This window comes from Cebus imitator, unplaced genomic scaffold (assembly GCF_001604975.1).
Source record: "Cebus imitator isolate Cc_AM_T3 unplaced genomic scaffold, Cebus_imitator-1.0 Scaffold205, whole genome shotgun sequence".
Taxonomy (NCBI): domain Eukaryota; kingdom Metazoa; phylum Chordata; class Mammalia; order Primates; family Cebidae; genus Cebus; species Cebus imitator.
Window position 1 is genome coordinate 943525 of NW_016107520.1, and position 14762 is coordinate 958286.

The window sequence follows — 14762 nt, forward strand, 5'->3', positions numbered from 1 at the left end:
AAGTAATAGTAAATAGTGACATTTCTAACAGTTACACTGAATCCTTACTTAATCATTTATAATAACAATCAAATGAAATATATGATTTAGGGCTTTAAAAAAATCATGATGTATCCTTTGTCATGGCTGACATAAACTTAACTAAGGTGGTCATAAGGCTCTATGATACAGAGATAATTATTTGATTTAGGAAAGAAATGATGCCAAATATATCATGTAAAAATATGAAATGAAAGGTGATTTAAGAAGACAGTCTAAGATTATAGATTGAAAACAGGAAAACACCATGAAGGTTTTTTAAAAAATACATCTTAAGAAAGTAATGTACTACACTTTTACCACCCACCAAAATGGCTAAAGTTTTAAGAAAAGACTGACAATGACAAGAATTGGTGAGGATGTGAAGGAACTGAACTTTCATACACAGGTGGTGGAAATGAAAAATGGTTTAGCAATTTCGGAAAAACATTTTGGCAGTTTCTCACTAATCACATGACTCTGTAATCACATTCTTAGGAAGTTACTCAAGATAAATGAAAACATACATCTACACAAAACCTTATACACCAATATTTACAGGAGCATTATTCATAACATCCCCAAACTGGAAAGAACCCAAAAGTCCAAAAATGGTGAATGATAAAGAAGTTGTAATACATCCACACTATTGAAACTACTCAGCAATAAACAGGTATATTAATATATTAGCAACAGGAATGAATCAACATTTTAAGTCGAGAAAGTCAAACTCAAAACATTACATAGTGTATGATTCCATTGATATTAACTTCTAAAAAGGTACAACTATAGTGACAAAAAGTAGATGAATAGTTTTCTAGGGCCAGGAAGAAAGGATCAACTGCAAAAGGGCATGAGGAAGCTTTTTAGTGTGAGATCCTGGGTGTTCATTGTGCTGGAGGTTACATGACTGTATATAATCACTTAAATTCATCAAAAATCAGTCACTGAAAATGGGACAATTAGACATGTGCTTCCTGCTGTGATGCAATAATATTCAACACCACCTATGAGATATTTGTCTCCTAGATTAAAAATTGAACTTGAATCTTATTAAGCCTCTAGGTTTCACCAAGAGTCTACTTGAAAACTGGTGGACAGAGGACCATCTTAAATGATACCAGAAAAAGAGTGACCTATTAAATCTAGAATGTGGGAGATTCTACAGAAAAACTTACAAGTGGAATGAGAAAAGCAAGGTGAGGGACAAACTATTATAAGAGACTTAAGAGTACATCAACCAAAGCAACTGCAAACCAACTATGAAAATACATTTTTGAGAAAGGAAAATATGAACATTGATAGGTATTAGATATGGAATAATACATTATTAATTTTGATATAAATAATATTCTGTTGTTTTTTAAAAGTCATTATCTGCTAGAGATTGATAGATGCTAAAGTATTTATGAGTGAGATAATATAAAATCTGATAATATAAAGTGAGATAATATAAAGTTTGTTTTAAAAGCATTACAGGCCGGGCACAGTGGCTCTCGCCAGTAATCCCAGCACTTTGGGAGGCCGAGGTGGGAGGATCACCTGAGGTCAGGAGTTCGAGGCCTGCCTGGCCAACATGGTGAAATCCCCTCTTTATAAAAAATACAAAAATTAGCTGGGCTTGGTGGCACTTGCCTGTAATCACAGCTATTTGGGAGGCTGAGGTAGCAGAATCACTTGAACTCAGGAGGCGGAGGCTGCAGTGAGCTGAGATCGTGCCACTGCACTCCAGCCTGGATGACAAAGTGAGATTCTGTCTCAAAAAAGAAAAGAAAAAAACAGTATTACAGGTTGGGTGTGGTGGCTCACGTCTGTAATCCCAGCAGTCTGGGAGGCTGAGGTTGGCGAATCACCTGAGGTCAGGCGTTTGAGACCAGCCTGGCCAACAGGCGAAACTCTGTCTCTACTAAAAATACAAAAATTAGCTGGGCATGGTGGTGGGTGCCTGTAACTCAGCTACTCGAGAGGCTGAAGTAGGAGAATCCCTTGAACCCAGAAGGTGGAGGTTGCAGTGAGCCAAGATGGCATCACTGCACTCCAGCTTGGGTGACAGAGCGAGACTCTGTCTCAAAAAAAAAAAAAAGTATTATAGAAAAAAGAAAGTAAGAAAGAAAGAAAAGGATAAAACTGGACAGGGGAAAGGGATTGCTGGCAAGATGGCTAAATAGGTACAGCTCCTATCTGCCGCTTCCAGCAAGATCGACACAGAAGGCGGGTGATTTTTGCATTTTCAACTGAGGTACTAGGTTCATCTCACTGGGACTGGCTGCACAGTGGGTGCAGCCCAAGGATGGTGAGCATGCTGGGGTGCCACACCTGGGAAGTGCAAGGGGTTGGACAACTCCTTCTCCTAGCGAAGGAAAACCATTAGGGATGGTAGCATGCACTCTGGCCCAGATACTGTGCTTTTCCCAAGGTCTTTGCAACCCACAGACCAGGAGATTCCTTCCGGTGCCTATGCCACCAGGGCCCTGGGTTTCCAGCACAAAACTGGGCAGCTGTTTTGGTAGACACCGAGCTAGCTGCAGAATTTTTTTTTCATACCCTAGTGGTGCCTAGAATGCCAGTGAAACATAACTGTTCACTCCCCTGGAAAGGGGGTTGAAGCCAGGGAGCTAAGTAGTCTGGCTCGGCAGGTCCCACCCCCACGGAGCTCAGCAAGCTAAGATCCACTGGCTTGAAATTCTTGCTGCCAGCACAGCAGTCTGAGCTCCACCTGGGAAGCTTGAGGTTGGTGGGGGGAGGGGCATCTGCCATTGCTGAGGCTTGGGTAGGTGGTTTTACTCTCACAGAGTAAACAAAGCTACTGGGAAGTTCAAACTGGGCAGAGCCCACTGCTGCTCAACAAGGCCTCTGTGGCCAGACTGCCTCTCTAGATTCCCTCCTCTCTGGGCAGAGCATCTCTGAAAAAAAGGTAGCAGCCCCAGTCAGGGACTTATAGATAAAACCCCCACCTCCCTGGGACAGAGCACCTGGGAAAAGGGGTAGTTGCAGGCGCGGCTTCTGCAGACTTCAATGTCCCTGCCTGGCAGCTCTGAAGAGAGCACAGGATCTCCCAGCACAGTGTTTGCACTCTGCTAAGGGACAGACTGCCTCCTTAAGTGGGTCCCTGACTGCTGTGTATCCTGACTGGGAGACACCTCCCAATAAGGGCCGACAGACACCTCATACAGGAGAGCTCTGGCTGGCATCTGGTGGGTGCCCCTTTGGGAAAAAGCGGCCAGAGGAAGGAAAAGGCAGCTATCTTTGCTGTTCTGCAGCATCTGCCAGTGACACTCAGGCAAAAAGGATCTGGAGTGAACATCTAGCAAACTCCAGCAGACCTGCAGCAGAAGGGCCTGACTGTTAGAAGGAAAACCGACAAACAGAAAGGAACAGTATCAACATCAATAAAAAGGACGTCCACTCAGAGACCCCCTCCGAAGGCCACTGACTTCAAAGACCAAAGGTAGATAAATCCATGAAGATGGGGAGAAACAAGCGCAAAAAGGCTGAAAATTCCAAAAACCAGAACACCTCTTCTCCTCCAAAGGATCACAACTCCTTGCCAGCAAGGGCACAAAACTGGATGGAGAATGAATTTGATGAACTGACAGAAGCAGGCTTCAGAAAGTGAGTAATAACAAACTCCTCAGAACTAAATGGGCATGTTCTAACCCAATGCAAGGAAGCTAAGAACCTTGAAAAAAGATTAGATGAATTGCTAACTAGAATAATCAGTTTAAAGAACATAAATGACCTGATGGAGCTGAAAAACATGGCATGAGAACTTTGTGAAGCATACACAATTATCAACAGCAGAATTGATCAAACAGAAGAAAAGGGATATCACAGATTGAAGATCAACTCAATGAAATAACGTGAGAAGACAAGATAAGAGAAAAAAAGAGTGAAAAGAAATGAACAAAGCTTCCAAGAACTTTGGGACTATGTGAAAAGACCAAACCTATGTTTGATTGGTGTACCTGAAAGTGATGAGGAGAATGGAACAAAGTTGGAAAACACTCTTGAGAATATTATCCAGAACTTCCCCAGCTTAGCAAGACAGGCCAACATTCAAATTCAGGAAATATAGAGACCACCACTAAGATACTCCTTGAGTAGAGCAACCCCAAGACACATAATCGTAAGATTCACCAAGATTGAAGTGAAGGAAAAAATATTAAGGGCAGCCAGAAAGAAAGATCAAGTTAGCCACAAAGGGAAGCCCATCAGACTAACAGCAGATTTCTCAGCAGAAACCCTACAAGCCAGAAGAGAGCGGGGGCCAATATTCAACACCCTTAAAGAAAAGAATTTTCAACCCATTATTTCATATCCAGCCAAACTAAGCTTCATAAGCAAAGGAGAAATAAAATCCTTTACAGACAAGCAAATGCTGAGAGATTTTGTCACCACCAGACCTGCCTTACAAGAGCTCCCGAAGAAAGCACTAAACAGAGAAAGTAACAACCAGTACCAGCCACTGCAAAAACATACCAAATTATAAAGATCACTGTTGCTATGAAGAAACTGCATCAACTAATGGACAAAGCAGCCAGCTAGCATCACAGTGGCAGCATCAAATTCACACATAACAATATTAACCTTAAATATAAATGGGCTGAGTACTCCAATTAAAAGACACAGACTGGCAAGCTGGATAGAGTCAAATCCCATCAGTGTGCTGTATTCAGGTAACCAATCTCATGTGCAAAGACACACACAGGGTTAAAATAAAGGGATGGAGGAATATTTATCAAACAAATAGAAAACAAAACAAAACAAAAAGCAGGGGTTGCAATCCTAGTCTCTGATAAAACAGACTTTAAACCAACAAAGATCAAAAGGGATAAAGGACATTACATAATGGTAAAGGAATCAATGCAACAAGAAGAGCAACTATCCTAAATACATATGCACCCAATACAGGAGCACCCAGATTCATAAAGCAAGTTCTTAGAGACCTACAAAGAGACTTAGACTCCCACACAATAATAGTGGAAGACTAACATCTCACTGTCAATATTAGATCAACAAGACAGAAAATTAAGAAGGATGTCCCAGACTTGAACTCAGCTCTGGACCAAGTGGACCTAATAGATATCTACAGAACTCTCTACCCCAAATCAACAGAATATACATTCAGCACCACACAGCACTTATTCTAAAACTGTCCATATAATTGGAAGTAAAACACTCTTCAGCAAATGCAAGAGAATGGGAATCATAACAACAGTCTCTCAGATCACAGTGCAATTCAAATTAGAACTCAGGATTAAGGAACTCACTCAAAACCACACAACTACATGGAAACTGAACAACCTGCTCTTGAATGATACTGGGTAAATAATGAAATGACGGCAGAAATAAGATGTTCTTGGAAACAATGAAAACAAAGACACAATATACCAGAATCTCTGGGACACATTTAAAGCAGTTTGTAGTGGAAAATTTATAGCACTAAACGCCCACAAAAGCAAGCAGGAAAGACCAAAAATCAACACCCTAACATCACAATTAAAAGAACTAGAGAAGCAAGAGTAAACAAATTCAAAAGCTAGGAGAAGACAAGAAATAACTAAGATGAGAGAAGAACTAAAGAAGACAAGAGATAAGAAAAACCCTTCAAAAAAAAAAATCAGGAGCTGCTTTTTTGAAAAGATCAACAAAACAGACCACTAGCCACACTAATAAAGAAGAAAATAGAGAAGAATCAAATAGATGGAATAAAAAATGATAAAGGGGATATCACCACTGATCCCACAAAAATACGAACTACCGTCAGAGAATACTATAAACACCTCTATGCAAATAAACTAGAAAATATAGAAGAAATGGATAAATTCCCAGACACATACATCCTCCCACGACTAAAGCAGGAAGAAGTCAAATCCCTGATTAGACCAATAACAATTGGGATAGCATTAGGAGAAATACCTCATGTAGATGACAGATTGATGGGTGCAGCAAACCACCATGGCATGTGTATACCTATGTAACAAACCTGCATGTTCTGCACATGTACCCCAGAACTTAAAGTATAACAATAACTTAAAAAAACAGATAAGGGAAGGATAGCTAAAACAAGACTGGAAAATGCAAATAATTTTTGAAGCTGGGTGATGGGTATTTCTGCCTATGTGAAATTGATTTTGTACTACTAACAGAAATTCTATGCATAACATATCACATTATGTAACTATATATTTAATGCAATATGTAGTTCCATTTATAAATCTTGCATCTATTATTTACAGAGATTAAAGAAAAAATAATTATCTGGAAAGAAGGAAAGACAGAATTTTAGTTATTGATTCAGAAGTCTTACTTTTGTAACAGGCAACTGAATTAATTAGAGAAATTAACAAAATCATCCAGCCTAACATATTGAAATAAATTTTTCCTACCAAAAGAACTAAAAAGGTTCTTTTAAATCATCCAGTAAAAAACAAAAACAAAAAAGCCTATTAAATTTTATGTTATCAGGAGTCAAAAGAACACTCACGTTTTGAAGGAGTTGCTCAAACCAGTCATATCCAGTATCTCTGCATGCTGCGACCTAAGGGGTGGTGAAAAGTATCAAAGTTAAAAATATATTTAAAAATCTGAGTAAAACATACTTTTTTTATGCTTTAGCCTGAAACATGTTTCAATTTTCTCAATTCAAAAGTTTATTTTAAAACTATTTTTCAGTAACCCAACAATTTACCAGTGTTATAGAACGTAATTCTAAAAATATCTTGAAAAACATTGAAGAAATTAGCTTAATGTATTGAAGTTTAGTATGGCACTAAATGTTTAAAATGGCACAATAACTTGAACTACGCTCTGTGAGGAAAATCTGTAAGATGTAAAACATTAAAAACAAAAATATAATAAATAAATAAAAACAAAAGTATTTGTTTCTTATTACCTCTGCTAGATGGTATATTTAAAAGACATCAATAGAAATGTAGAATATCATATCATGTAATTGAATATACAGAATTCCTTTTCTCTTTTTTTTTGAGAGGGGATCTTGCTATATTGTTCAGGCTGGAGTGCAGGGCCTATTCACAGGCATGATCACGGTATACTGCAGCCTTGAACTCCTGGTTCAAGGACCAGTTGATACCCCCATCTTAGATTCCTGAGCAGCTGGGATTACAGGCATATGCCACTGTGACTGACAAAAGTTTCTTATATTAAAAACATAAAATGTGTAGTTTATGCATAATTAAAAATATATAACTAATCCATATTCATGATTTCTGAAAAAGGTAGGCACGACTATCTTTGCAGATTATTAACCTTGGGCGATTCTATCTGTTCTTCTATTTCTCCTTTCCCTCCCTGTTTTTAATTGCTACAGGAATAGGAATATCTCAGTATCCGTGTTTACATCAATTAATGCCAAGAAGTAGGGCTATATGGAAACATCATGTTACTTGCATCCCTTGAACATCTCCAGAAATATAAAGATGGCAGTACTAAATGTCAAGATTAATGAAATATCTCATTATTATCTTTTTCTTCATAAGACACGTAGGCCTCAATTAGGTCTGCACCAATAGTGATTACACCCTTGTTCCAGTCCTTCTTACCACATCGGTAATATTTAAAATTTTCCTTGTCATTGCTTCTTTGTCATTGTGTGGAGTTGGAGTAAACCAGAGTTTCTGGAACGTTTCATTTACTAATTTCTAGAAGAAAGAGGAATTTCAAATTAATTATAACAAACATGGCAAACTCACAATTCCAAATTCTCATTAGGCCCAAAACAAAGCTATAAATAACTAATCAAAACACGAATTGTCAGGAATTTCTGGTATGAATTTCCTCAGGTTTTTTTTTTTTTTTTTTAATACCTATTCCTCAAAACTATAAAATTTTCAATTTGGTAAAAATTTTAAACAATATGAATGGGTGATACTATCCCTAGCCTAGAACTTCTTCATATTATACATTCAAATGTTTATGATCAAACTAAAAAATATGTTTACTGCTTTTGGAGAAGAAGTTGTTATAGTGTTTGTTAAACTTAAAAGAAAAAGGGACAATTATATATAATTACATATATATAAATTTACTAATGAATTTAGGACTAAACTTAAAATTTTTTTTTTAGAGATACATAATAGCTGTACACATTTATGAAGTGTATTTGAAATTTTGATACAAGCATACAATGTATAATGATCAAATCAGGGTAACCGAAGTATCCATCACCTCAAGCATTTATCATTTCTTTGTGTTAGGAGCATTCCATTTCCACTCTTCTAGTTATTTGGAGACGTATAATAAATTACTGTTAACTATAGTCACCCTATTGTGCTTCTGAACATTAAATTTTATTCCTTCTAGGTGTATTTTTCATAACCATGAACCAACTCCTCTTTATTCAACCCCTCACACAAACTTCTGTGACTCTGCTAACCCTATTCTCTATCTCTACGAGATCAATTTTTTTTTTTTTTGGTTTCCATGTATAAGTGAAAATATGTGCTATTTGTCTTTCTGTGCCTGGTTTATCTCACTTAACATAATGAAATAAAGTATTTAATACTTTAAAAAGGTAAACACATAACATTTGAAAATCAAAATAATCCTATGAGAAACCTTTGAATATAATGCAATCTCTATAATAAGAATCAATCAATCAATCAACATACACATGCACATTTTTTGAGATGGAGTCTCACTCTGTTGCCCAGGCAGGAGCGCAGTGGCCAGATTACAGCTCACTGCAGGCTTGAATTCCTGGGCTCAAGTAATCTTCCTGTGTCAGTCTCTAGAGGAACTACAGGCATGCTCTACTATGTTTGGCTAAATTTTAAAAAATTATTTTCATTATTTTTTTATAGAAACAGGATTCTTGCTATGTTGCCTAGGCTGGTCTCCAACTCTGGGCCTCAAGTTATTCTCTTGCCTTGGCCTCCCAAAGTACCGGGATTATAAGCATGCACTACTACGGCCAGTCTTAAATAAATACTACCATTATGGAATTGGTTAAGATCAGACTGTAATAATTAATATAAAATCTAGAAACAAAAAAGTATCAAAGAATGTATTTTTCTTAAGTTTATAAACTAATGATTCACTATAAATTTTTTGTATATATTTAAAATAAACATTTAGATGCAATAAACATTTAACTTATTTTAAACATTAATGAAAATGAATTTAAAGCAGTCAACACTACCTTAATGCCCTCTTCATCATTGACTCTGCGAATCATTTTTACACACATTTCTGTGATTTTTGGAAATGTTGGCTGTTCAATACAAATGTCTCTTAGAATCTTTATTACCCTTTTCCTGACACTGATACCAGTATCCTAAAAACAGAAAGGTATTTTTAAATGTCAGAAAAATTGAGATGCCTTATGTGTGATATTAGAAAGTATCCATAAGCAGTACATTCACTATTCATTAACATGATAAACATAGTTGACATATTTGCTTCCATGCTTTCTTACTGCTACTATAAATGTATTATTTTATTCTATTGCCTTTACTTTTAAAGTATGATATCTAAGACATAAAAACTTATTTTATAGTTAAGCCCTGGACACAAGGCTAGAAGTATATGCTTGTCCAAATTAAATGAGATAATAAACATAAGCTTTAGAATAGTATCTGGCACTTAAACAGCACATGAAGTATCACTTAAAAAGTCAACTTCATAAAAATGTTTAATCTGAATCTAATCAAACCTTGGGCACTACCGTATGGTTACTTTTTTTGTTGTTGTTGAGAAGGAGTTTTGCTCTTGTTGCCTAGGCTGGAGTACAATGGTGTGATCTCAGCTCACTGCAACCTCTGCCTGCCAGGCTCAAGCGATTCTCCTACCTCAGCCTCCCGGGTAGCTGGGATTATAGGTGCATACCACCATGCCCGGCTAATTTTTGTAGATTTGGTAGAAACAGGGTTTCACCATGATGTCAGGCTGGTCTCCTGACCTTGGGTGATCCACATGCCTTGGCCTCCCAAAGTGCTGGGATTATAGGCATGAGGCACTGCGCCTGGCTTATCTTTTTATAAAAGATATAATAACACAAGTTAAATTAATCAAAGCCATGGGTAGATAACAAAACAAATCAGGCCTTTTTAACCAGTCAATGTCATATGGGATGTTAAAAAAAAAAAAAAAAGAGTAGGAAAATAGTCTTTAATTTTAAGACATGACCCTCAAATGCAATGTATTACCTTTGAATTCTGATTCTTAAAAAAGAAGAATAAAAAAACATTTTTAGGACAATGGAGGATCTAAGAACTAGTATTCAGATGGTAATAGGGAGTGTTAATTTGGGTGAGACAATGGTTTTGTTTGTATAGCACAGTATCAATTTTTGGTGACACAAACTGAAGTGTTCACAAGAAAAGTAGTAAAAAATGTTTGGCTTAAAATAATTTAGCAGAAAGTAAAGATGAAGTATTGACATAGGTACAAGGGTGTTCACTGTAATTTTTTTTTTTAACAAACTTTAATATTAAAGAGTTTTAAAAACAAAAAGCACCAGACATGTAATCTTCATTATGTGATTTGGCAATCCTAAAGATACCTTAGGATATTTTACTAGGGTTACCAATATCAGAGTTCATTAGATATTTGGGAATCCTGCTGATTTTACCCTGCAAAAGATTGAAGGCCTAAGAAGAAAAAACTTTCTTCCAGACTTTCTTTAAATTATTTGTTTTTCAATCAAGATTTATGCCGAGTTGAAGCTAAAAATTACTCTATACTGTGTTACACAATGTTCTGAAACTAGGCCAAGGGTGACAAAATGAATCTTGTTATTGAGGTAATACTTAATTTTGTGCATCTATGTTGAGTTCTACAATAAGTCAATATGGCTGCAATGGGTAGTGTGGAGACTCCACAGATATTTCCTAATGCTAAATGTTTCCTTTTGTTTTTCAGAAAAATGCTTCAGGTCCAGAGAATTCAAAGACATTACAAGCAGTGTATCTTAGAACAGTAGTTCTTAAGTTTGCTCTTAAACCTCAAATAACTTTTGGGCTTAACTTGTAGGTATCTGAGCTCATCACTACTCAGGTTTAAGGAAACAAGAAGATACACATAAAGGATCCAAAAATATTGTCAGATACCAACGTTCTGTACTTGTCTCTCACTGAAATAATTCTTCTTGTTTATATACATACATACATAAAATCACTCTAGTTTCTTGTTCAAAAACATTTAACTATCCCATGTGGTTCCTATCATCTACTCATTATAAACTGGTATACTTAAAAAGTAATAGCAACTGAAAAAAGGAGTTCAATTTGTTTTATGGAATAAAATAGCAAGGGCTATTCTTGAAAATATGTACTTGTTTAGAAAGTGGCAATAGTTCAGAGATTAGACAATATAAATATATATTTGGTACATTTATGTTTCCAGCTTAACTTTAAAACCAATCATGATGCTTGAAAGGCAAAATTATATTCATGAGTCATTATAAAAATGACAAACAAACATACCAATATTCTTTCAATCAGCATATCATAATACTGTTCAGCAAGCTGAGGGCGACAAAGGACAAATCGACCTAGTAATTCCACTGCTGCTTCTCGGACACTAGTCGAGTTATCCATCAATCGTCCATGAACACCTCGTTGCATATCAAGCTAAAGAAAAATGAAGGGAAAAAAAGGGCAATTTATACCTAAATAGAGTAAAATTCCAATTTGAATATAAAAGAAAGAATCATTTTTGCTCTTTACCCTTGCTAGAATACTGGGGTCTACAGCAACAACCTCAGATAAACACTTCATGGCTTTTGTTCGAACAGCAATTGCATTTTCACCAAGAACTCGTAGGATCTGCCAAGCAAACATTGACATTTTCATAAATTTTAGAATATATAAAATATAATTAAAAATAGCATGAAAACATGCAAAAACCCCACAAATCTATTATTTACCTCTCTTTAATCTGTATACAAAAGAGTAAAGGATCTGTCTTACTGATTCAAAGTTTGACTTAAAGATCAGTACAGGTGCTAAGTGTATAGTCCGTACTTTGGAGCCTTTCCTTTATCCTAGCATTCTCAATTAAACCTGTTTTTTATTGTTATGCTTCATTTGCAGAACCTGTTGCCCCACTAAAACCTTGCCATGTGTAACATTAATCAAGGATATTCAGTATCATTTAAATCATAATTTGGTAGTTGAATGTTTTTATAATGTCACTTACTCTACTGATACCATATGTGTGTACATTCATACAAATATGTATGTTTAATTTATTTGTAAAATAAGAATATGTAAAAGGCATGTAGAACAAGGACGTTTTTTGAGATGGAGTTTCGCTCTTGTTGCCCAGGCTGCAATGGCGTGATGTCGGCTCACTGTAATCTCTGTCTCCCGGGTTCAAGTGATTCTCCTGCCTCAGCCTCCTGAGTAGCTGGGATAACATGCGCACACCACCACACCCTGCTAATTTTTGTATTTTTCTTTTTTTTTTTTTCTGAGATGGAGTTTCGCCTTTGCTGCCAAGGCTGGAGTGCAATGGCACTATCTTGGCTCACTGCAACCTCTGCCTCCCAGGTTGAAGTGAATCTCCTGCCTCAGTTTCCTGAGTAGGTGGGATTAAAGGTATGCACCACCACACCTAGCTAATTTTGTATTTTTAGTAGAGATGGGGTTTCTCCATGTTGGTCACGCTGGTCTAGCACTCCTAACATGTGGTGATCCACCAGCCTGGGCTTCCCAAAGTGCTGGGATTACAGGTGCGAGCCACTGTGCCTGGCTGGACATTTTAATATAGAACACAAAAACAAATACTGTCTCTATGATCTTTTAAGTACCTGTACTCAAAAATGAATAGGTATTATGCACTACTCACAAGCTTCAAGAATCAGAAAAATCAACACCACTGTATAAGGAATTCTTATCTGGCTTACCTGTGTCAAATAAATATCAAAGCTCTGGGCAAACGGCCTCATGGAGGCCAAGTATCGAACAATCAAGCAAGCATCATCATAGTCCACAGTATCAGAGTTCATCCTGCAACAAAAAGTCATTAAAAATGTATTTTTCTTTTTTATAACTTAGGTAAATAGGTATCAAGGATATAATGTAAAATGGTTTCTCTTTGGATCTTACTTTAATGTGCTAAACTGAGAAGGTGTGGTTTTGATAATGCTTCTAAGAAACTTTTTACGGTTTTCAGCTCGATGCATAATTTGGCCAGTTGTCTCAATTTCCTTTGCATGATGTGTTCCTTCAGAAGATTCTTCATCTTTTTGTGATTTCATTGCTTTTTCTGTTTCCAGAGTCGTGTCTCGAAACCACTGGGCTATGTAGAATTTACGAGAAAACTGGAGAGAAATTAGATAGACTTGAGCTTGATGAAATTTGCAATAAGATTCCCAAGTTATGTAACAGAATGCTCACAATTAGGAATACAAATATTAAGCTTTACTTTCAAACAACTTCCATGTGATAAAAACAGATTTTAAGAAAGCCAGAAAATTCAGAATATCCCAAATGTTAGAAAACTTATTATTTTACTATGTTCCAATACTTATATTAATGATGTCAAGATAAGTTGATAAACACAACTGTATTAAATATAGAATGCTACTATCAACTACTTAATTAAGGACAATATCATGACAAAATTAGACAAATGATGGGTAAACTAGGAAAGTTCAGAACAAATGGATACGACACTGAAGGTAGAAGACTTCACCTGTTTTCAAATTTTGCCTTAGTTTTCCGAGAAACACACAAGACAATTGTTACTGAAATAGTTTAACACTGAGGTACACCTGTAAATCTGTTCCTTTGAATACAAACTAAAAGCCTGCAGTAATTGGCTGAATAGCTTAGCGGTATCACATTTCTTTCAATTGCATACCCATCAGTTAAAAAATAAATTACCTCTATGTATAATGTTCTCAAATAATAGTTTATAAATTTTGTACATGAACCTCTTATACTAATATTTTGGATGCATTATGTAACATACATAAAATAGCAGTAAAATTATATTAAAAATATACATATAAAAATCTAATAGTTTCTTTTTACAGGCTTATTATAGATCATCTCATGTACCACTTGGCCCATATTCACTCTGAGGACCTAGCCTAGTCTCAAAGATCCCTTATGGAAAGACTTCCAAATATTGCTCTTATCATACAATTTTTGTATAGCACAGTATCTGTAACCAGAATTCTATATAAGAGAAATCAACCCAAAGCATTTTTTTCTGTTTAGATTATCAAGTATCCCTTTGTTTCGAAAATCAATATTCCAAACAACTTTTCCTCTTCATCATGCTACCTCCCAATTTTCTTAAACCCAATTTAAATAAACATGTAATATCTCCAAAAAAGGGGAAAAGAATCCTACCACTAGTGAAGGATCAGTCTCAGTATTTTCATCCAAGTAATCAAGCAATGCTTTTTGTAACTGTTGGATTTCATCTTCCCCTCCTGAAACCTACAGAATAAACCAAGTAAGAACAAAAAAGATATTACTGGTATGCTTTAATAAATAATCTAATTGTAAACACAAATCTGAGAAAAGACTGATACTAAAAATAAAAACACAACCACAGTAACTAAAAGGAAAAAACAGAGAAATTTTTCTGAAAAATATTATATAATGATAGGTGAAGTCTGCACTATCTTGGCTCACTGCAACCTCCGCCTCCTGGGTTAAAGCAATTCTGCTGCCTCAGCCTCCCTAGCAGCTGGGACTACAGGTGTGCTCCACCACGCTCGGCTAATTTTTATATTTTTAGTAGAGACAGGGTTTCTCCATGTT

The 14762-nt window shown here is 36.1% G+C and overlaps 1 protein-coding gene across 2 annotated transcripts in view; it reads right to left on the reverse strand.

The window, feature by feature from the left end:
* Positions 1 to 14762, reverse strand: part of NIPBL (NIPBL cohesin loading factor) — a 191681-nt gene that overhangs the window by 35482 nt on the left and 141437 nt on the right. For both annotated transcript variants that reach the window (XM_017548241.2, XM_017548242.2), the window contains exons 25-32: positions 14346 to 14435; positions 13092 to 13306; positions 12890 to 12992; positions 11709 to 11807; positions 11466 to 11612; positions 9182 to 9316; positions 7584 to 7682; positions 6506 to 6559 (exon numbers count right to left, since the gene is read on the reverse strand). In XM_017548241.2, coding sequence (XP_017403730.1) covers positions 6506 to 6559; positions 7584 to 7682; positions 9182 to 9316; positions 11466 to 11612; positions 11709 to 11807; positions 12890 to 12992; positions 13092 to 13306; positions 14346 to 14435 — 942 coding nt within the window. The remainder of the gene's footprint in view (positions 1 to 6505; positions 6560 to 7583; positions 7683 to 9181; positions 9317 to 11465; positions 11613 to 11708; positions 11808 to 12889; positions 12993 to 13091; positions 13307 to 14345; positions 14436 to 14762) is intronic.